The sequence below is a fragment of the Martes martes genome (genome assembly GCF_963455335.1).
Source record: "Martes martes genome assembly, chromosome: 8".
Classification (NCBI taxonomy): Eukaryota; Metazoa; Chordata; class Mammalia; order Carnivora; family Mustelidae; genus Martes; species Martes martes.
In genome coordinates this window covers 5649798-5672475 of record NC_137895.1, presented here as the reverse complement: position 1 = coordinate 5672475, position 22678 = coordinate 5649798, and the positions used below count along the sequence as shown (strand labels likewise).

General features: G+C 48.3%; 1 protein-coding gene across 1 annotated transcript in view; it reads right to left on the bottom strand.

Moving 5' to 3' along the window:
• The window catches only part of EFCAB6 (EF-hand calcium binding domain 6), a gene marked incomplete at its 3' end in the record, with an annotated part of 203919 nt that overhangs the window by 25318 nt on the left and 155923 nt on the right, over positions 1 to 22678 (bottom strand). The window contains exons 22-24 of the mRNA XM_080812428.1: positions 19816 to 19971; positions 14670 to 14865; positions 11766 to 11957 (exon numbers count right to left, since the gene is read on the bottom strand). Coding sequence (XP_080668554.1) covers positions 11766 to 11957; positions 14670 to 14865; positions 19816 to 19971 — 544 coding nt within the window. The remainder of the gene's footprint in view (positions 1 to 11765; positions 11958 to 14669; positions 14866 to 19815; positions 19972 to 22678) is intronic.

Here is a 22678-nt window from a genome sequence, read left to right as displayed (position 1 = left end):
TGGGTGGCCAAGGTGGCAGTCACATGGCCGGGAGTGAAAGGCCAGCCAGCATGGTTTAGCGAGTCCATTTCAGCTGTCAGATTAGAAACACGTCGGTATATTCATGTAACTATTACGAAGGTTAAAATTAGTTAATCAGATCACATGATTCTTCCACTAAGTTTTGTTCTGAATACTTGGGGGAAAATTATATAGTTTTTCTATCATTCCTTACAGGAGAAAAAAAAAATCCTAAAACTTCACACAGAGTAAGAACACAGCAGGTAGCAAAACTCCTAATTAGAAATACTCAGTAAAGAATTCCTTTTCAAGAACATGATAATTACTTCTAAGAATTGAAAAATTGCTTCATTTGATCAAATATTTTGATTAGCAAAGAAATTAATTGTACTGTATCTCCATTTGTATTTACAGTGAATAAATGAATGTTAAAAATAACAACAGCAGCAAAACTGCCTGTCAAAAAACCAAAAACCAAAAAGGATAGGACATAAAAAATCCAGACAAAAATAAAGGAGAAGCTCTGTGTGCCAGCGCAAGGGTACAGACCCTCACCGCCCGATCGAGAGCCCCCCGCACACCCCCAACAGTGCATTTGTGTCTATTAGGAGGTCCCGAGAGCTGTGCCATCAGGGGATTGGTGCCGATAACCCAGTGCACTGTTTGCAGAAGTGGGGGAGTGATGCTAGAATTCCAGGCAGAATCCAGGTTTCCCGGGGGCGCGACCACGGCCTGGACCTGAGGTCTCTCCGTGCAAGAATTCTTTCTGGGCGAGGCGCCTGGGTGGCTCAGTGGGTTAAAGCCTCTGTCTGCGGCTCGGGTCATGACCCCAGGGTCCTGGGATCGAGCCCCGCATCGGGCTCTCTGCTCAGCAGGGAAGCTTGCTTCCTCCTCTCTCTCTCTCTCTGCCTGCCTCTCTGCCTACTTGTGATCTCTGTCTTTCAAATAAATAAATAAAATCTTAAAAAAAAAAAAAAGAATTCTTTCTGGGCAATGCACAAGGGTCCGTCCAAAGATCCTTCCCTTGGAAAGGTACAACCAAGATGAGCTCTTAGTCTGCAGGGCTGGGCTTTGAGAGGTCAGGATGCAGCTGCAGTTGGTCCCCAGGCTACTCTCCTGCAAGCTGACGATGGAGCTTAAGACGGACTGATGGCAAAGCTATGCTCTTCCCACCTTATCCTGACTCCAGTCCCCTACTCCATGTGTGAGAATCCAAGCCCCTACCAATAATAGGGAGGTGACGACTCATACATGTGATGAGAGCCTACCTACTGTGTATCAGGCACTGGCTCAGACCCCGGGCACAGAGCAGGGGATGGCAGACAGATCTCCCGCCCTGGAGGAGCAGAAGCTTTTGGAGACGGCTGAGGAAACAAGCAGGGAGGAGAGCTGCCCTGGGTCTGCCTCCCAGGGCCCTCCCTCATCTGGCCTCACTCCCACCCAAGCCATGCCAGTCATGCCCACAGGGAGAGGTTTTCCCCTCCTGGGTCCCTGCACACAGGGTCCCCATGCCTGGGAAACCCCATCTCCCGACACCCAGACTTGGCGCAAGCTCATCAAAACTGCCTGCACTCCTCTTGGCCCTGATGATGCGGAACAAATTCTCCTCTTCCTCTGGTTCCAAGCTCACTTCCATCACACAGCTCATGAAGGATCTGTCCGGATGCTTTTGCAAACGCCCAATTCACAAACCCTTCGGTAGCGTGAAATTGCCATAAAACGCAGAGAAATAAAGCAAACATTCGAGCCACCCCTTCGACCCTTTAATGATTCAATAAACTCATGGCTGAAGTCATTTATGAAACTATTAAAATAAATTCTTCCACTCAAATAAATTCCACACCATATAATCACATCATTACTAAACATTAAACATTAAACACACACTCACTGAAGTAAGAGAGGATTAAAAAAATAAATAGAGAATGCAAACATTTCAGGTTCGCTCTGTTCGGGACCATGCAAAGCTCTTTCTGCACTGACGCACTTAATTCAAGTAACAGCCCCACGGAGTGGACGTGAGGATGGTTCCCATCAGCCACGTAGGCCTCCGAGAGCACGGACCTGCTGGGACTGGACCTCTGTTTGCTCAACCACAAAATATGGATAATGATAGAACCCACACCTTCAAAGGCTGTTAGGAGGTTGGTCGAGTTAATGTACATAGGGGCTTAGAGCAGCGCCTGGCTCCAGTATGTGCACCATCAAAGGGGGTGGGGGGAGGGGCTGGGGGTGTGTGTGACTTGCTCCTTCGTCTTAATCTCTCAGAATTGACCATCCAAATTCAGGCCTCATTAAAAGGCAAGAGATGGAACATTCTGGATTGCATGCCAGTGGTCACAGCCATTTCTGCCGGAGTAGGAGTTACTCCCAGGGAGCTGTATCTCTGCATGGCCTGCCCAGCCCCCCTGGGGTGGGTCCAGCGCCTGGCACACATTCTTATCCACATTTGCTGAACGTTGCAAGTTAAGAATCTTTCAATGGAATGGGGCATCTAAAGCCAGAACATGGAGAGCTCACCGACAAGTTAGACACCTAGGCATAGGACAATAACCAAGATATGAGCACCATCTGTATTTTGGATTTTCTCTGCAAGACTTATTTGGGACAATGACCTACTGGGTTGTCTCTAGGCTTCCTGTTATGGTCATGACCTTGTACAATCAATGGTACAGATCAACTCGGGTCCTTAATTGATGCCAAAACAGCAATTAAATTAGTCTGTCGTGACTCTGGAGGGACAAATGGATGGGGGCCTGCCTGCACTGGCCGGGCCGCAGTCCATTTATTTGGAACATCCAGGTAGCGTCCCCCTGGGACTGGGAATCAGGAAAGGATGCCAACTCAGACTGGAGAGGACATGCTTGTGGAAGTGTTTTTGAGAACACCAGGCTGAGTGACAGACCCAGGCTGGAGCATCGGAGGAGCTGGGACAGGGAGGTGGACCACACCCAGCCCTGCCCCCCAGGAGCACAGGATGTTGGGGTTTGAGAAAAATCTACTCACTCAAATTCAGAGTAACTGCTTTACTAGAAATTCAGAATTGTGACTTCTTCCAAACCTCATTGACTGGACACGATCACTTTATGGTCTGCCTGAAACAGTCGTTTGAAAAGAGGTCCCTCAGATGGAGAAGGAGGGGCAATGCGACACTGCCCCCCTGCCGCCCACCAGGTGGAAGCCAGTTTGGCATGGGCCCCTTCACATTTCTGCCAGGGGCATCAGAAACCAGGCCACGCTCCCTTTGGGGGCCATGCCTGTCCTTCTTCCAGCGGTGTTCTACCTGGCAGCTGCTAGGGCAGAAGGCACCCAGCCACTGGTCCTTCTCCCGAGGTGCCTCCAGACCCAGGTGCCGCCCGGGATGTGTTCGGGGAGGAACTGTAACAGATGCAGATCTGGGAGTTTTTAACCTTAAAAGAGTGACCCTGCATATGCTAAGTGGTAATCAAGCTTAGCAGGTTGTACACCTAATTCTTCATCTCCTGGGACAATGTTATTTTTGGTCTGTGGCTTTTATCACTACAGTTGGCTTTGAGTGGGCTGTCTGTATTAGTGCAAATACCAGGTCAGCGCTAGGACTGGTGCAGATGCCAATGTTCCGAAGAAAGAGGCCCTTGCTTGTGCCAAGGTACCAGTGCTCTCCACCGGTTAGGGGAGCCAGCTCTCCAAACTCAAAGGCCCAGAGAGGGGAGGTGGGTGGGTCTGGTCTGCCTGGTTCCCATGAGGTGCCACTGATATTCAAGGTTATGTGTGATAACATTCCTCTTCCTTCAGCTGAGGCACAGTGAGGCCAACAGCCCCTCCCCCTGGCCAGTCACCAAGGCCACCCCTGGTGTCCAAATTGGCCTGAGCTGCCCCTTCAACAACCTGCCACATCAATGGTCTCCAAGACAACAGGTAGTAAATGTTGGTTAGCAAGTGGCGAGCGAGTGAAATTTAGAGGGAACATTTAAAAATCCCTGAAATAGTATTGAGAGGACTTAGCCTTTCTTGCCATCAGGAGCAAGAGTAAGTGACAGTAATAATAATCTTAATAATTTACTTAACTCATCCCTAACAATCTTAGAGCTCTTTCCCGAAAAGGGAACGCCCCCATTCTTTATCCACTCATTAAAAATACATGGACACCATTATATTTACAATAAAAAGAAAGATGAATCAAAGTAACACTGTTGGGAACTGATATAAATACAACATTCATAAAAGAGGACAAACATTTTGATGTGCTTTACGGTTCCTTCTGCAGTTAAAAACTACAATCTTAAATTCTCCCCCCGAAACACCCGTCTTCCGATTATTTAACATCTCACTGCATGACTTTAAGGACCATATATTATAAACACAAAGTAAGGGAAGAGCTCATTGGCTCTCTGCGCACTACGATGTGACAAAATAATTACTCTGCCTTAAATAAGTATGCGTTCTGTTAAAAAAAATTCCATTATTTCCATGGTAATAAAGTAGAGAGATTTTGTATGGGTTTCTCGTATGTCTTTTAAAAATTCTATTTCTGCTCCGAGCGGTATTTTTATATTCACGGAAGATACTGAAAGTGCACTTTCAGACTTAAAAGAAATGTTAAGCAGGAACGATTCTCGAAAAACAAGGTGATCCGCTCTATTTTGCACACAGCATTTTGAATGTAAACTGTTTTTCCCAGAAGTGAAAAAGAGGTATTTGCTGAGGAGGGAAATTCGGGCAATGTTTTCACCTGGTTTGTGGGCGTCTTGTGGGAAAGTTACGAACGTTGTCACTCAGGAATTGCCCCTTGTCTTCTTTTTCGCTAAGTCACTGGGTAGGATTTTGGTTTCCATGCTCTGTTCCCCTTCTTTGATGCCACCCAGGTTCGTGTTTCTCATCTGGCAGGAGCGGGGAGGCTCCTTTCTTCCCCCAGCTCGCAAGCCTCTGAGCCCACAGGAAATCCCGAGCGTGGGTCTCAAAGCCAAGTGTGGGGCACGAGAATGGCGTGGCGCCCCGGGGCCCGAGCTCGGGCCCGGGGGTGTTGACCGGCCCTGGCCCCAGGCCCCTGACCCGTCCCCTGAGCCGTGCTTCTTTGAAGCAGTCGCAGGAGCAAGGAGGGGACCCTGCGCCGCATCCCAGGATTTGAAGTTAATGCAGCATCTGTTCTGAGAAGCGCTCACGTGATTTTCACATGTCATGTGTGACAGGCACATGAGACAGGAGATCAATACAAGTTTTGGAGGACAGATTGAGCAGGGTATCCGACAGAAGAAACGGATTGTGAGTAGGTGCGAAATTGTCATCTCCACTCTGCGCACTTTCAATCCACTCCAGGCCTTCCGGAACGTGTTAACGACAATTTCCAGTTGTTCCTCTTCCAAGAATGGGTCGGGTTTGGGGAGGGATTATTCACAGTGAACCCGCTTTGCAGAGAGCGGCGCCGGCTGTCTTAATTACATTTTGGTGATCTCCTTTTAATTACTTGCCTCCTGTGCGTCCCCTAGAGGCAAAGGATGACTGGTACCATATTTAATGAGCTTGGGGGGATGCATTAACTCTTACCATTATTTATTACTTCTTTCCCTTCTATTAAAAACACTAGCCCAGGATTAAACTTCGGAAATCATCACAATAAAGACGGGCTCGACTCCGCTGCACTCTCCTCCCCATTCCAGCCACTTCAACCAAGCTGACTCACGTCCTTGCCCAGAAGTCTCAACGATCTCCAAGGAACTGAACTCTGGAGCCACGAACAAAGGTCAGGGGCGGGGGTCTGCCCCTGCCGTGCCTCCCCAGTCATCCACAGAGAAACAGGAAGAAGGCAACCCCCCACGAGGCCTGCCCTGACTCCAGGGGCCTCTGGGTGCCCCACGTTGTGGCCACACACCCTGTGTCTCCACGCTTTCAGCTTAAAAAGGCCTTGATGCCTGTCCTCCGGGCCAGCATACCTGTACCCAAGTAGAAGCTTCTTCCTCAAGCCAGGAGGAGCCGGACGACGGCCAGAAGGTGGCTCCGGCGGTGCCATGAGCGTCCCCCAGTCCCAACCCCTTCCGGCCCAGGGTGCTCACTTGTGTACCTAAGCATCTTTCCTCTCATCACTCATGTTGCAATTAATCCGAAAACTCTGCCCCAAGAATGTTCAGCAAAGTGCTTCCAGGGGTAGAAGAGACCCTGTGAAGGAAATCAGGAGATGCGAGGGAAGCAGGCGGGCGACATTGGAAGCTCTATCCTCAGTCGGGTAATTCTAGAGCGGGCAGAGATGCTCACGATGACCCGCGAGGGAGGATGGCCGTGGCCATGCTGAGGCTGGAGCGCTGCCTCCTCGGCTGGCGGGCAGGCTGGCCCCTAGGCCCCTGGGTATGCGGTGAGGACCCCAGGTGGTCAGGCAGTAAGCCACTGGAAGGGTTTGGCTCCTACTTGGAAGGGCTCACCAGAGGCGCGCCAGCAGCGCGAGAAGGCTGAACGCTGGAGGCACCTGCAGCGCCGGCACTAGGAGGCCGGCTCCATCCATGAGCACGACACTGTCCCAGCACAACCCCCTCCTCCCTCTTTCCTCCCTCTAGAAGACACAAAGCTGGGGCCAGTCCGGACTCTCATTCCCTCGTGTAGCGGATCAGCAAAGCCCATCTGTCCACTTCCCAGATGTATCTAGAGCGGAGCCACGCCAGCAGGAGCTGCCTCCCTGCTCTGGCCCCTGCCCCCACGGTCCCTTCTCCATATGGCTGCTACACTGACCCTTCTAACGTGTAAGTCAGGTCTGACGCTCCTCCAAGCCCTTGCTTCTGTCTGTTACTCAGAGTCAAAGGCAATACAGTCTTTACAATGTCCCCAAGCGACAAGGCCGCCTGCCCCAGCCGTCCCTGACTGCATTTCCTTCTCTCAGGCCGGGGGCAGCCACACCTCGAGCTGATGGGACACCCTCCTGCCGAGGCCTTGGACTCGCTGTGCCCCCTGGTACCATCTCCTAGAGGTCACCTGCTCCCTTCCTCACCGCCTCTGGCTCTTGGTTCCAGGCTTTTCAGATACGCCCTCCTTCTGCCCTGGCTTTATTTTTCTCGGCAGCATGTACTGGCATCTGACATAGGATACGCTTCTCATTTCTTGTCCCCCCCCACCCAAACGCAAGCACCTGGAAGGCAGGGCCCATGTCAGTTTGGTTCACTGCTGACCCAGCACCAGGTCACTGCTGGCCCACAGGAAACGCTGGTGGATGGAGGAGTGGGCGAATCCACACATGGGATGGCACACATCAAAGGCAATCCACGTTCTAGAGAAAAATCAATGAAGAGGAAGATGCCAGGTTCAGCACCGGAAGTGAAAAGCAGGACAGACCCTGCGGGGGGGCCTGGAGGGGAGGGGGGGGTGAGAGAGCGAGACCTCGCCTCTCCTACCCACCAGTCTGCAAACAACGCCCAGGCTTGTCTAGGAAATCGAAGGGTGACCAGGAGCTAAGAGGAAGCAGCCACTCTGGAAAATAGCATGGAGGTTCCTCCAAAAGTTCAACATAGAGCTACCCTACAGCTCAGCAATGGCACTACTAGAAACTAGATACCTACCCCGAAGATACAAATGTAGTGATCTGAACGGGCACCTGCACCCTGGTGTTTAGAGCAGCAACGTCCACAGTAGTCAGACTGCGGGAAGAGCCCAGATGTCCACCGACAGTTGAAGGGGTACAGAAGATGTCGTGTATATATACAATGGAGTACCACCGCTCAGCTATCAGAAAGGTTGAAATCTGGCCATTTGCAACGATGTGGATGGAACTAGAGGGTATCATGCTAAGCGAAATAAGTTAATCAAAGAAAAGCAATCATCACATGATCTCACTCATATGTGGAATTTAAGAAATAAAACAGAGGATCCTAGGGGAAGGGAGGGAAAAAATAAAATAAGACAAAATCAGAGAGGGAAACAAACCATAAGAGACTCGATCATAGGAAACAAACTGAGGGCTGCTGGAGGGGAGGGGGGTGGGGGACCGGGGTAACTAGGGGATGGGCATGGAGGAGGGCACGTGATATAAGGAGCACTGGGTGTTGTATGTAAACGGTGAATCACTGACCTCTACCTCCGAAACCAATAATACACTATATGTTAATTAATTGAATTTAAGTAAAAATGTTTTTAAAAAGAAGGTATACAACGGTAACAAGTTACAGTGGCCACTTTCCGAGGGCCAGAGCTGGGCTGCGAAGAGTTGATCTAAGGATCTCTCCTTTTAATGCTTTTGTCATTGTTCAATTTCCTCTCCGTGGGGGATATATGACTTTGATACAAATACAAAATGATTGTTTAAGAAAGAGTCTTTTAAGACTTGAGAAAATCCCCAACAACCCCCAAATCAGTGGCATATACGCCCTGTCCTTGATCCCACCCCCAAAGATTCGCATCTAGAAAACAGGATCAGAAGTAAATATACCAAAATGTTAACAGTGGTTGTCCCTGGGGATGACTTTAATTTTCTCCTTCAAAATTACTGGGATATTCCAAATCAAGTAAAATTGACATAAGCGACTTTGACAAATATTAGCTTAAACCACAGGAAACTATCAGTATTCAATCATTTATGGCTCCAAAAATGGTTTCATATGATTCAACCCAATAGAAAAAAAATTATTTAAAAAAATACGGGACTCTTTTCAAGATCTGTGAAAGTATCATTCCTATCTCTTGACTTCAGTTATTTTATTTCTTTGGATTCTTTTCTTTAGGAAAGAATCCAAAATGCAGCAATGGATGTACATGTGGAGTGTTCACGGCAGAGTAACTTATAATGGCAAAAGCTGGATAAACGTCTAAACACTTAAAAATCAGTGAATTGATGGAAAGCTACATAGACCTTTGAACCCACGTTTGGAAGACCTTTCAGGGACATGGTGCGATTTAATGTGGAGGAGAAAAAAGCAAGATCCATTGCCAGTGTTCTCTCCAACGTGTAAAAGAATACAGTACGTTTGCACACCTGTGTCCACCGCAGTGTTACACGTAACAGCTGGAACGAGGAAGCAAGGGCAGGATCCAGTGACAGATGAACGGAGAAGCAAAACATGGTGTGCCCCACCATGAAATGGTATTCAGACTTAGAAGGGAAGGAAATTCAGACACGTGCTACAACACGTGTGAACCCTGAGGGCACAAGGCTGAGTGAAATAAACCAGCCATAGAAAGAGCTACACTGTGTGCCTTCACTTACATGAGCAGTCAAAACCACAGAGACAGAAAGTAGAACAGTGGTCACCAGGGGCTGGGGCAGAGGGGTTACGGGGAGTTAGTTGGTGCCTACAGTTTGTTTTGCAAAATGGAGGAGGATGGTGTTGGTGGTCACACAGCGGTGTGAATGGGTCCTAATACCCCTGAACTGTGCACTTAAAAATGACTTAAGATGGTAAACTTTATGTTAAGAGTATTTTGCCACAATTAAAGAATTGGGGAGAAATGCATTAAAAAGGGAGAAAAAAAGATGTCCAAGGCAGTGTGGTGCACCGCAAGGAGGTCAGCTCTGGAGCTGAAGCTGCCTGGTGTCCACCGCTGGGGCAGGAGGCCATGCAGGAGCCTGACTTCCAGAGCCCCTCCATGTCCCCGGGACCCCACCCCCTTCTGGGTGACCCCCTGGGGGGACCGGCGTGTGCACTGGCACGTGCACAGCAGGGCTGTTCTCTTCCAGCACAGCATCACTCTGGGGTTTACGGCCCTGCCTGCTTTTTTACACTTTCCTGTATGTTACACTTTCCTGTATGTTCCAAATGCATATGTATTTCTTCTTAAGTCAGGAGAAGGAGTATAATCATTGAAAACAGTGAGGGTCACCGTAAACAGAGAGAAAAGACAAGTCACGGGCCGGAAGGAGGTGTTTGTCACCCTCATTCCAACAAAGGACTGGAAACCCTTTCACAGGCAGCAAAACCTGAACGGCGCATCACAACGGCAGACACGAAGACGTCTGGCAATAGCACGGATTACCGGGGCGCTGGCGCATTAGGAGCTCTCAGGCGAGGCTAGCAGGAGCGTGCGGGATTGGTAAAGCCACAGAGACGGTCCCTGTAACCCCCCCACTCCTGACCCGATCCCACGCAGGGTAACTCCCAAGAGTCACAAGGAGACAGACACAGAGGGCTGGCTGGTGCGTGGCTTGTCATGGAGAGGACTGCAAACCTACGCGGTCATTAGCAGGAGGGGAGAACTGAACGGGGCGTGTCCACCTGACAGAATATATTCATTTCATGGGCTGATTTTTTTTTTAATTTTTTATTTTAATAAACATATAATGTATTTTTAACCCCAGGGGTACAGGTCTGTGAATCGTCTGGTTTACACATTTCACAGCACTCATCATAGCCTCATGGGCTGATTTTATAGCTGCCCCATAAGGGCATGAAGGGAAGCCAATGGAATAACATGGAAACATCTCGAATACAAGAGAGTAAACAAAAAAACAAAACAAGACTTGAACACATGATAGTAAACAAAAAAATAAAACAAGACTGGAACACATGATAGTAAAAAAAAAAAAATAAAAAAGACTCTATTGGTTAGGGATGTCTGTCTAAATAGCAAAGAAGAAAGAAGTCAGAGCCCCCACAGGAGACGGCGCGGCACTGAGGGGGCTGGCTGGAGTCGGGAGTGGCCGGCTTGTTCCCTGAGCAGCTCTACCGCCCCCTGTTGGGGTGACTGTGCACAAACCACAGGGTCCCCCGCTACAAAAAGGGATGTTAACAGCACACACCGGGTAGCGCCTCAAAGGACCGAACGGGTTAACATCCGTAAAGCACCAGGAAGAGTGGCCCCCGGAAGGCACTCTTATACAGCATTTGCTGCTGTTATTAGTATTCTAACGAACCTCACACCTCGAGCATGTTCACGCTCTTTGCTCTAGTCATCTACTTTTCAAGAACTTGTCCTAGATCAGTGATCAAGGCTTTATGTACTTAGGTGTTCAACACACACAAAAGTGTGCAACTGGAAATGACATGAAGTGTCCAGCTGCAAGGGGACACTACAATGGGCTGGAGGACAGGCCTGCTGTGATTTGACTGCTGCATTAGTTTTGGATTGTTCCCATGTTTATTTTCATCCCCTGGCCCGGGTAGGCAGGGACCGTGGCACTTGTGTGTTGACACCCAGTACAGAATGGCGATCAAAGAAATCTGTGTTGGCTGAAACTAGATTGTGATTATTGCTAATGATGTTGGTCCATTCACATTTAGAGATCAAGAAACAGCCACAGAATAAACAATTTGTGCAGTCAGAAATGCAGCCCCAGGGAGGAGCAAGTCCTGTAGTCAGCCACACACCCTCTTCCAGGAAGCCCTCCCTGACTTCCCCAGCAATCTTTCCCGTGCTGAGCATGCTTCTGTTAAAGCCCACTGATTCCATGTTTCCTCCACCTCAGACTTGGCTGGTCCATGTCCCAGGGCCCAACATATGGTGGGTCCTCAACAGATGTCTCCCAAGTGGGTCCTAGTTTCCTCATTTCCAGCTCAGGACCGGACATACTACGGACTTCTCCTCTTTGGACACCAGATTATCTTTAGGGATCTAAGGTTCTCAAGAATTCTGAAACCCAACCAGACAAAAGCAAGCTCCTAAACTCCTAAGAAAAGAAAAGAGCTTTCAATAAAATATACATATTTACCTTCTCACATTCTATGTAGAATTTTTACTGAATTTTCATTTGGAATTAGCTAATCATGTGAGGTGACTGCCAATTTACCTGGTGTGATTTTCATCAATTAACCATTTTGTAAAAACTACTTTTAGCCCGTATTCAAAGAGAGATACTTGTGTGCTGCCGACGTCCTTACCTCTTCAAAGAAGGAGCTGAAGTTCTGGAGAAAATATTTCCAATTTATAAGGGGGGTTAGATGAATTTTCAGTTTTCTCAGAAAATAATGATACTGGTTGTCTGTTAGTTGGTAACAGAAATCCTTAAGAACTTGTCCAAAATCCGAAGCTTTTACAAACCCAGTGTCTTCTTTATCCAATGCAGAAAATGCCTTGAAAAAAGAGAGAAAAAGCAGATGCTACCGTCAAGTGACTATTTCAAAAATATTTTTCTTAAGTATTGCTTTTCTGAATGCAAATGAAATCAAGGGTATTCAAGTACCGTGTGAATTCTACCTTACTAATAAAATGCACCATGATTGAGAGATGGGCGCATGTAACGCACAGGCCAGGTGTGAGAGCTCCGTACCATAGAGCCAAGTCACTTTGCTGGCTCCTCTTTGGATTCAGAGAGCCAGAGGGGTGAGGAGGAGGCCTGACCCCCTTTCTGCAGGGGAAGCCACCTGAGCTCCAAGGAGGGCTGTCCGACAGAGGAGGAGACACGCTCCCAGAGGGAAACCATGTGCCCAAATTCTCCCTGTCATGACACCCTAGCTTCTGGGACCCTATGTCCCTTGTAACGGCGGCTCAGGTGCAATCCCACCACATTGGGGTGTGGGGCGGGGGTCTCAAGGTGGAGCCTGATGTTGGAGGTGGCGAGGAGGAGGAGTCAAGGGACCACCCCGTCCCCACTCCACTCTGAGGCTTGCACAGGGAGGCTGCTGCCCTTTCTCCACCCTGGGCCGGTGTCCACGTGGCCTCGCCTCCCCTGAAGGCCCCCAGGTCACGTGCCAGTGCCGGTTGGCCAGAGTCAACCCAGCGGTACAGTAGTCAGACTGAAAAAGTGCAAAAACGTGCTATAAAAAGAAAGCACTTTTTTCCCCCATCTGTAGAAACGAAATCATTCATTTTTATTGCACTAGGAAATCTGTATCAAGTGGTAGGTTAAGATCTTTTTTTCTTAAGTAAGAATTTAATGTGCTTGCAGACCCAAAACCAAATTCCCTTGGGGTTAATTCTCATTCAGGGCTAATTAGGCACATCCCATCAGCCCATGGGGGTGGTGATATATGTGAAACCAAATTAACCTTAAAATACCGTCTAGCTTCACGTTCTCATTTTGCCTGTGGTAACAGGACAAAGCTGTGGGGAATGGAAAACCCTCGGACCGCTGGTTCGGAAGTAGACTTTGAACCCAGCTCTGCTCCTTATGGGAAGACCTTAACCTCTCTAAGCTCAGTTTCCCTGGTATACAAAGGAGGGACTCCATAACTCTTATCATCCTGTCCTACACACCTGTCCATGCACCTGGCACACAGTGGATCTCCATTAAGGATCATGGATGCGAGTACAGTCAACTGAGTGTTTGTGGGACCTGCATTTCCCTGGGTCTGCGTGGCCTCCCCGCGTGTCCCCCCAGCTGCCAAGCCACAGGATGGGTGGAAGTGTCAAAAGTGAAGAGGCTTAGAAGTCAATAAACTCTCTAGAAATATAAGGTATTGTTGTGTCATTTCAGAAAAAAGACGCGTCTGAGACAGGTCTCCAGTGATCTGCAGAGCTCTGTAAATGTGTAAATGTGACAGGTGTCCTCTCTAATGGCTGTCCTCGGACATCGCCATTCCTTCCGCTCTGCCCCCAATGCCCTCTCTCCCTCCAAGCCATCTGTCACTCTTGGCCAGAGACTCTCACTCTGTGGCTTAAAGCATCTCTTGCCTAAAGAGTGTTTCTTGTAAGTGAGAACCATGGTTTCCCCCCCAAAAGTTCCATGGACCTCAGTTTGAGAAACACCCTGATAGATGTTGGTGGTGCCCCTTTAAGTCAGAAGGGGGCAAAGCCATCCTACAAATGCATTTACTTGGCCTGGAGCATGCTTTTAAAAAATCTGGAATAAAATAAGACACACAAATCTCAACTCCTCATAGAGAACTCCCTAGATGTGAAAAATGTCTGCTATCCAGCGTCAAGGTCAAGTTCACTGACATTCCAGAACTTTCATAGGCCGGCTGGCCAGCACTTGCCTTTCCCCTGTTCTCTAGTCTCTTATGCCTGGACTCCAGAGCCCACCTGGCTGCCCTATGCTGAGAGGATTCTTCACATGGGGGATTTAGTGGGTTCAGAGAGGGTCTGTAAGTCTGCCTACTGCAAGACTCCACACACATCACAAAGGATGCTTTGGATTCACGGTCTCGTTAAACTATAAGACCTGTCCTCTGCAGATGGCGTTTTCTCTTCTTCCTACTGCTGCAGGGGAAACTGAGGTGTGGCTCAGTCTGGGGGACCAACACCCCACCAGGGGCATGGCCCAAGCTCTATCTTCCGAGGACTCTAGCGTGGGCCACAGCATCATCCCCACCCACGCCAGGGTTTGGCACACTCCACAGTGTCCTACAGATGTTAGCTATAAAATGTCACTGTACTCGGGGGAGCGCCTTCTTGCCCCTCCCCTGGCTCCTGGTGGCCTTTGCTACGAGTCTTTGCCACAGCTGGGCTGCAGCCAACCTTCCAAGGCTGCCTCCTGTGATGGGCCCGGTGCTCGCAGGATGTGCTGGGCCTCCTTACCTGAGCCCTGTGTCCTCTGCCCTCCTGGCCTGGAACCCCCTGCCCTCCTTCCAGACACAGCACTTGCTAAACCCTGAGCACCTCTACGTCCGAGAGCACCTGCTGGGCGCACTCGTGGGAGCTTCCCGGAGAGCAAACACGGATACACATTTGCTCAAATGCACAAGCTGCTGTTGAGCTGACCCGTCCGAGTTCTGATGCCCCATGAGGTTGAGGAGAGGCGCAGGGGTCCAGAAGGAGGGGAGGGCTGAGAGCCACTTTTCATGAATGGACATGAGCAGCGGAACTTCAGTTTCTAGAATAAAAGTACTCTGAGTCTGTCGTACCGTTGACAAAGCCACGTTGGAGGAGGCAACAACTTCCTGGATGTTCCTGACGATCTCCTCTGGGTCCAGTGTCAAGAAATTAACTGGCGTGTTCTCCTCTTTTTCTTTTGGCTGAGGCCTTGTTGGCTTGCTGCTCTCCACCGCTTTCAAGAAGTCAAGGTAATTGAAGGAGTTGTCATGCCAGCTGATTCCCCAACTTGTCCCCAAAGAAAGAAAAGAACACATTAATCACCAAAAAAATGCCCTATCACATATTCTTTCAGCAAATAGCTGCTGAGAACAGAACAGTGAGCAGAACGTGAATTACATGAAGACAGTGTTCTCTGGCCCGTGGGCGCAAGCCCGCCAGTTGGCTATGATGGTAGACGGGCACCCACAGATACTGTCATATAACAGAGTGGGTGAAGGAGAGAAGGGAGGGCTTCCGGGGCCATGGACTGTCCTGCCCTGAGGTTCTGAGACTTGAAGGCTGGACACCAAGGGCTCAGGCTTTGGGGAGCAGAAGATGGGAAGAAAAGGCCGGGCTGAGGCACCTGATCCACGGACTGGGGCAAACGAATGTTCCTCAGCAGAGACGCGACGCTTGCAGGAGGTGGTGTGGGGAGATACACCTGGCAGTGGGGTCAAGGACAGTCTGGAAGCAAAGCTGAGGGCGTGGGAGCTCAGGACTGTGATCATCACAACCTCGGGTCGTGAGAGCCGGGCTGAGAAATGGCAGCGGGATGTGAAAAGAAGGGGGATACGTCGAAGACCGTGGACAGGCACAAAGGAACTGAGGAAAATAGATGCCAGATTCTTTTTCAAGACAGGAACTCGGTTGTCACGCCGAAAGCACTCAAGAGATAGTTTTCCAGAACCTATAGAGCTTAGTATTTTCTCCAAGAGAAGTTCTGTCTGAGGGCACGTCTCAGTGAGGACATGCCATGTAGAAACAGAGGCTCCTTCCTGCCCTCACCTCTAACATGGAAGAAAATACTTTTAAAGTCTAGAAGAATATATCGTGAGAGAAAAATTCCAAAGTTTCATGAGAACGTAGAGCATATCTGAAGATGTAAGATAATTCAAAGTAAAGTTTAACTTCATTTAATAAAGTTCCCATTTTTGTCACTTAAACTCTCTGGGATCACTGTCACTCTGACACTGACACCCAAACTTTCTGTCAGGAGGGAAGAGTGTATGTCAAAGAAGCACAGTGTGGAATGTTGGTAAGCTGGAGAGAGAAGTTTCTAGAGATTCAGATATCTGCTTCTAAAGAAAACAAGCCAAGAGCTGTGCTTTTCCAACCCACAGCTGCAGAGCGGCCTTCCACGGGCCCTGCGTTGCTGGCTCACATGATGGAGACATGGAGGAAAAGGCTAATCAACTCTATTTCATCAGCAGGATAAATTGCCAACTTGGTATTAAAATTTAGTAATAAAATCAAATGCATATGCTAATCGCAGTATTATTTAGAAAAGTCTATTTTGGATCTGGAAACGAATAATCTACATATAATTACAAATAACAGAGATGTTTATCATCAAGAGGTCTTTGAGAAGAAACAAGCAACCAAGCGTTGGATTCTTATTAAGGTTTCAATTTGTAAAAAAGTTGATCACCCCTATTGAAAGGTGGACTACAGAAATCCCACAATCTTTTTGTTGTTACTTAGAAAAGTATCAAGCCTAACTATGTTTTAACAAGACTCTCTTACAATCATTTAGTTAATTATTTATCTGGTGCTGTTTTTTTATGATTTATTCATTGAATGCATATGAATTTTCGTTCAGCTGGAAATACATTTAGTGAAAGGAGGTCCTGTTTAAGAAAGAAGAGAACGTATAGGCATATTTTGGAGGAAATGATCCTTCTTTTCATTACACACACACACGCCGGCACTGAACTTCTCTCAGTTCAAACACGATGGAGCAATGGCTTCAACATTTTAAGGAAAAATGATTTTATCCCTAGGATTCTACGCTCAGATAGCTAGCAATCTGTGTGAAGGAGATTAAACAATTTTTTCAGACAAAGAACTCTGAAAATTTATTTCCTGCCCGCCTTTTCTTAGAAAGTTACTTCAGGAAGTACTCCAGCAAAGTAAGAATGTAAATTAGCAACAAAAAGGCATGTGGTGTAGGAAACAGGGGATCCAACCCTGTCAGGGAACAATAGGGACAGACCTGGGATAGGACAATGGTTGGGGAGGGGCAGGCTGTAGGACAGAGGGCACCTGGGGAAACCCATCAGAATAGGAAGTGGATGGAACGCTGGGGAAAGCTAAAGGTTGACAATGTTGAATTTTACCTGAGCCCGGTATTCCTAGAAAAAAGCTCTTTATATTCCTGGAAACAGCTTACACAAAGAACCACCTTTCCCCATATGACTTAGAAAAGATACATGGACACCAAGGCAGACACAGAAGTTCAGGGATGGTGCCACAGGGAAGAAAACTACTTTTCATTCATGACCTGGGCACTGAACAGTATTTACGTAGGCATAATTGTGAAATGCTGGTTGATGGTTTTTGAGCTTCAGAATCAACCTATGAATCAAGCACAAAAGACCTGGGTATGGGTCCAGGACAGAAGGTTACATGTAACTACCCTCTCCCAAGAGTAAAACTGTGCCTGACCGAAGATGGGACAAGCAAGGAGCAGAGAGACAAAGGCAGAAAGAGGACGGGGTGCTGACACTCACAGAAGTCGGAAGTGTCACTCTGCCCTGACAATAAGGAAAAAGCTGAACAACCTAAAAACCAATAGCTTTTCTTGTCCCATCAGAAAGCCGATGTCACAGGGCAAAACATCACCCCTAAATCTGGAGGGATCTGGGCAAACACAGAGAATTACAGCCAAGGTGTGCTTTCCTGGATGAAACGCCTTTGGAGCCAGAAGCTAGAAGGAACACATCAAGGATCGTGTGAGAAACGGGAGGAGGCTGTGTATGGACTGTGCGTGGTTGAGAAACTCGTGGGGGCCCGTCTGTATCTAGAAGTAGGAATGAAAGTGGGGTGAAAAAGAGAAGGACTAGATGGCCCCCCATCAGACATCATAAGGCAGGGACATGCAAACCCAAACCACAATGAGGTGTCACCCTCCACCTGTCAGAGTGGCTAGGATGAACAACACAGGAAACCCCAGGGGTCTGCAAGGATGTGGAGAGAAAGACACCCTTGTGCACTGCAGCTGGGAAGGCAAGCTGGGACAGCCACTGCAGGAAGCAGTATGGAGGATCCTCAAAAAGCTAAAAATAGAACCACCCTAAGTTCCAGCAACTACTGGGTATTTATCTAAAGCATAAAAAACACTAACTCAAAGGGATACGTGCACCCTTATGTTTGTAGCAGCGTGATCTATAATAACCAGACTATGGAAGCAGGCCAAGTGCCTGCTGGTAGACGAATGGATAAGGAAGATGTGGTGGGTTGTGTATCCTTATTTTTTTTTTTAAGATTTTATTTATTTATTTGTGAGAGAGAGATAGAGAGAGAGAGAACGCACACACAAGCAGGCAGAGTGGCAGGCAGAGGCGGAGAGAGAAGCAGGCTCCCCGCGGAGCAAGGAGCCCGATGCGGGACTTGATCCCAGGACCCCGGGATCATGACCCAAGCCGAAGGCAGCGGCTTAACTGAATGAGCCACCCAGGAGTCCCTCTATATTTGAATACTACTCAGCCATGAAGAAGAATGAAATCTTGCCATTTGCAGCAACACGGATGGAGCTAGAGAGTATTATGTTGAGTGAAATATGTCCATCAGAGAAAGACAAACATCATAGGATTTTGTTCATATGTGGAATTTAAAAAACAAAACAAATGAGCAAAGGAAAAGAGAGAGAGAGAGAAACAAGAAACAGACTCTTAACTATAGAGAACAAACGCACTGCTGGTTCCCAGAGGGGAGAGGGGTGTGGAGATGCGTGAATAGGGGACGGGGATTAAAGAGTTGGCTTACCATGATGAAAAAAAGGAAAAGAAAAAAAAATAATTATCTCATCAAATAAAGGAAAGAAAAACAGAAGGACTTCTCTAAGAGTCTGTGTGGGAAGCATTGGGACCCCATGTCCCTCCCGAATTCCAAGCACCTGGGAAGCTGTCCCCCTCCCCCCAGCATAAGATGGGGGCTCTGGAATCGGCTTTCCGGAGAAAAGTGGGTGTCCTAGTGCTGATAGGGTGGGTTCTTAACAAAAAGAGGGATTAAGTGGGAACTTCTATCTTGACTTTACTATGGCTTCGTAACAAAATGCCACAGAGTTGTGTGTGGCTTAAAACACCACACACTTCTTCTCTTACAGTTCTGAGCACCAGCAGTCAGTTTCATCTGGCCAAGGTCAAGGTGTTGGCAGGACTGCGTTCCTTCTACAGGAGGAATCTAGAAAGTTTCTCAGAATTAAAGAACATGAGAAAGGCCACCCAGGCTGACAGAGGGGCGTCTGAACACTCTGGAAAAAGATTTTACCACTGGCAGCATGGTGGAGTTTTCATCAGTGATAGGAAAAACACAGAAAACTGTGCAAACAGACAAAAATCATTATTAATTCCGGGGAACCCAAAATGCTACTGATCTCCTGAAACTGTGAGGCAGCCACACAGGGACCCCGGGAGAAAAGCTTGTGGGTTCGCACGGAGAGGTGGAGGCTGAGCGGGTGAGGCGGTCGGTGCTATGTGATGGGAGAAGGAAAGTTAGAGCCACATCTTCCTGGTCTGGAGTCAATAGACTCTGCCTGAAAGTTACAAACCAGGAAGCAGCATAGAAGCTTGTCACTTACAACCACGAGTTAAGTGCCACGTGGTACCTGTGAAAGCGTCAGCTTTGTGGGCCGTGGGGATGGGGAAATGCGGAGCGGCAGGGTGAAGGGGGCTGCTATCTCTACCGAGCCTCACAGAACCCCCTGACTCCCACCAAAGGGCATGGAGAAGGTGGGGGAAGCAAAGTTAATGTTAGCTGCGGGGGGTGGGGGGGGGTTACGCTGCTGATCACCATGGGGAGGACGGACGTGCGCCCCCCTTATGCTTTGGGTTGACTCCATGGAGCCTGGCCGCAGGGAGGCCCGGAGGTTACCGCACTGCTTGAAAGCACAGACAGGAAGAAGCGAAAGCATCGCGCCAACTGGCGTTCCAGTCCCGGGACCACATGAGAAGCGCCGTGAAGCCGGCGGAGGAGAACCTGTTTAGAAGGTCGGTCAGTTCCTCTTCTGTGAGAGGGCAGCCGCACTCCTGCAGCACCTTGTGCATCCTGCCCATGGACATGTAGCCATTTCTGGATTTGTCTAGTTTGGTGAGGGCTTTGCTGATATCTTGATAATGGTCCTTAAGCTTTTCCCTGAAAGAGAAGACATGTTAGACACCCTAAAGCCAGGAAAACAAATCATGTCTTTAAAGCAAGAGCTCCATGACTGTTCTGATGATGATCTGCTGGCTCATTGAAGAACTGATTTGGAAGATGTTTTGCAGCGTTGATGTAATGCTTACATTAAAAGGTATTCTGGAAAAAAGAATAGGTCTGTATCATCATCATGTTATTATTATTATCATTAGCAACACTGTGTTAGAGAAATTACAGCATTTTTTTTTTTTTACTAGAATGGGTACTTTAAAAATAAAACAAGGAATTAAGACCTAGAGTGATATTACAGACTTGTGAACTGCATCTTGATTGTCCCATGAAAACCCGCGGAGCACCTACTGGGTGCCGGCTACTGCTCTGGGTACTGGGATGCATCTAGGGATTCAAACAGGCATCGGGAGAACCCACATGCCTGTGGGGCGAGGCTGGCATGAGACAGAAGGGGTCAGCACAGGGTGTCAGTAGAGACTGCAGAGCGGGGCTGAGAAGACCGGCAGTGGGAACGGGACTGCCATTCCCGCGGGGCGGTGCAGGTGGGCCCCAGTGGGAAGGTGGCACTTGAGTAGAGACTGGTATTAACCCCAAATAGTTCTCCTGGGCCCTGGGACAGCCAGCGTCAAGGCCCTAAGGCACAGGTGCAGGAGCTCAGGGAGCGAGGAAGGCGGACAGGCTCTCAGTGTTAGCCGGGGAGAAGGGGTACCCTGGGACCCCTGGCTTTTTATCATATACTGTGTTGTTAACGCAGCCACCATTTGTGGGCATCAGTGGGCAAGCCAGGAGCTGTGCTGTCTTTGTGTACGTTCTCTCCCACTGATGCTTCTCAACGACCTAGCAAGGGAGGTGGGTAACTATCACACACTTTACAGACGTGGAACGAGAGTGCCTGGAACCTCCGTGCAGTCAGGGCCTGACATGACCTGCCTCTTCCGGGGACAGACGGGGTCCAGCCGTAGCTTCTGCTGGAGGCTGTTTTTCTTGCAGAACACGTTCAAGTTTCTATAAACCCATTTTTTAGGAAAATTCTTCCCTGACCAAAAAAATATATATATATATTTTGTTAAAGGACTAAAAAAGTATGGAAATCTTTAGGGATGTACCATCTTGCACCTGACCTTGGTGGACTGATTATCAACTCCATGAACTTGGGCTCACCCAGATCTCTAAAAAGAGAGACTTCCTTCCTACCGACCCGAGCAACATGCTTGTCTGGGGGACTCAGACTAGGGCTTGGCTGTGGGGTTCTTATTCAGAGAAGAGAATGTGGTATAAATTCCAAACACTGTATCTTTACTGGTAATTGTCTACCACCTCAGAGATGTATTTGCGAAGAAAACAGTTCCTTGAGCATGCCTAGAAGAAAAAATCCAGAGGGACAGAACAGTCGAGAAGAGAGAAAGTCAAGTGGGAGCACGCAGGTAAGGAGGGGGAGTGGGGCTGACTTGGAAGCCTCGGTGGGCTATCCACCCCCGTCCTCACTGGCCTCCAGTGTGGAGGCGGCCCACAGAGTGTTTGAGCAATGGATACAAATGAATTGCATTAATTGTTTTGCAAATATATACCAACAGCAGCAACATTTTGGATCCCTTTACAGGTGTGTGCTGAACTCAGTCCCATACTACGAAATGACTACTCGTCATCACCACTATTATATTCCACTTAATCCTTCAAGATGAAAGCAAATGAAGGTATAAAAAAATCAAAACATTTTTTGAGATCCATATTTTTAGAAAATTGAGGCATTCAGCACTTCTTGGACTGGTTTCTAGGCAGTAATTATTTCCCTTGCAGAGTAAATGCGCGCACAGAGTAAATGAGGGTTTGGAGCATCGATCGCTTCATGCCGAACGGAAGCGACGGAAGCACACACTCAGGGACAATCTGCTGCTGCTCTCGGTCGTGTCTGGTTCCTCGTCTGCACAGAGAATCAGAGGTCCGAAGAGGGCACTGTCATGGCCAGTGGGACGGCCACAGAGCCCTGCCTGACATGACCTTGCTGGGCCAGGCTTCACCGGTCTTGCTTGTATTCTCCTCCCCACCCCACCCCAATCGGAACTCGGAACAGGCTGGGGCTGTGTGGCTAGTTCACCAATGCAGCTCTGGTCCCAGATCTTCAACTCAGACTTGGGCAAAAAGGAAGAGGGCATGGAAAATGTGAGTTTTAAAAAGGATTTTTGTTAATTTCCAAAATGTATTTAGAGCACTCCAAACAAATACATTCTCTTAGATTTAAGAGGAAAATATAAATTTTGGTCACTTGACATGAACCCAATTCTCATCTTTCTCATCAGAGGAGGTAGAAGACCCCGGTTACTTGCCAATGTTATCATCCGATGTCTTTGGGAAAGTGGAAGTTGGTCAGACACTTTTGTGAAATCAGGCTTGTCTTCTTTGGTAAAGAAAGTGTGATTGTGGCAAGGAGGACAGGGTGAGTGTGAATCAGCTAACCGAGCCTGGTGATCTGAGACGCATGGTCTGATGGCTCACAGTTCGCACAATAAACAGAAACACGGGAGGGGAGAGAATGTTCCGAGAGTGCCGAGATGTGAGATTTCCCTCGGAGCCTCATTACTCACAAGTGGCAGGAGGGAAGACACGAGTGGGTAATGAGGCCAGCCCTGTCTGGTAAAGATAAATTCCACTTTTTCATTAGTTTTATGGCGTATTTGATTTATACCAATCTTGC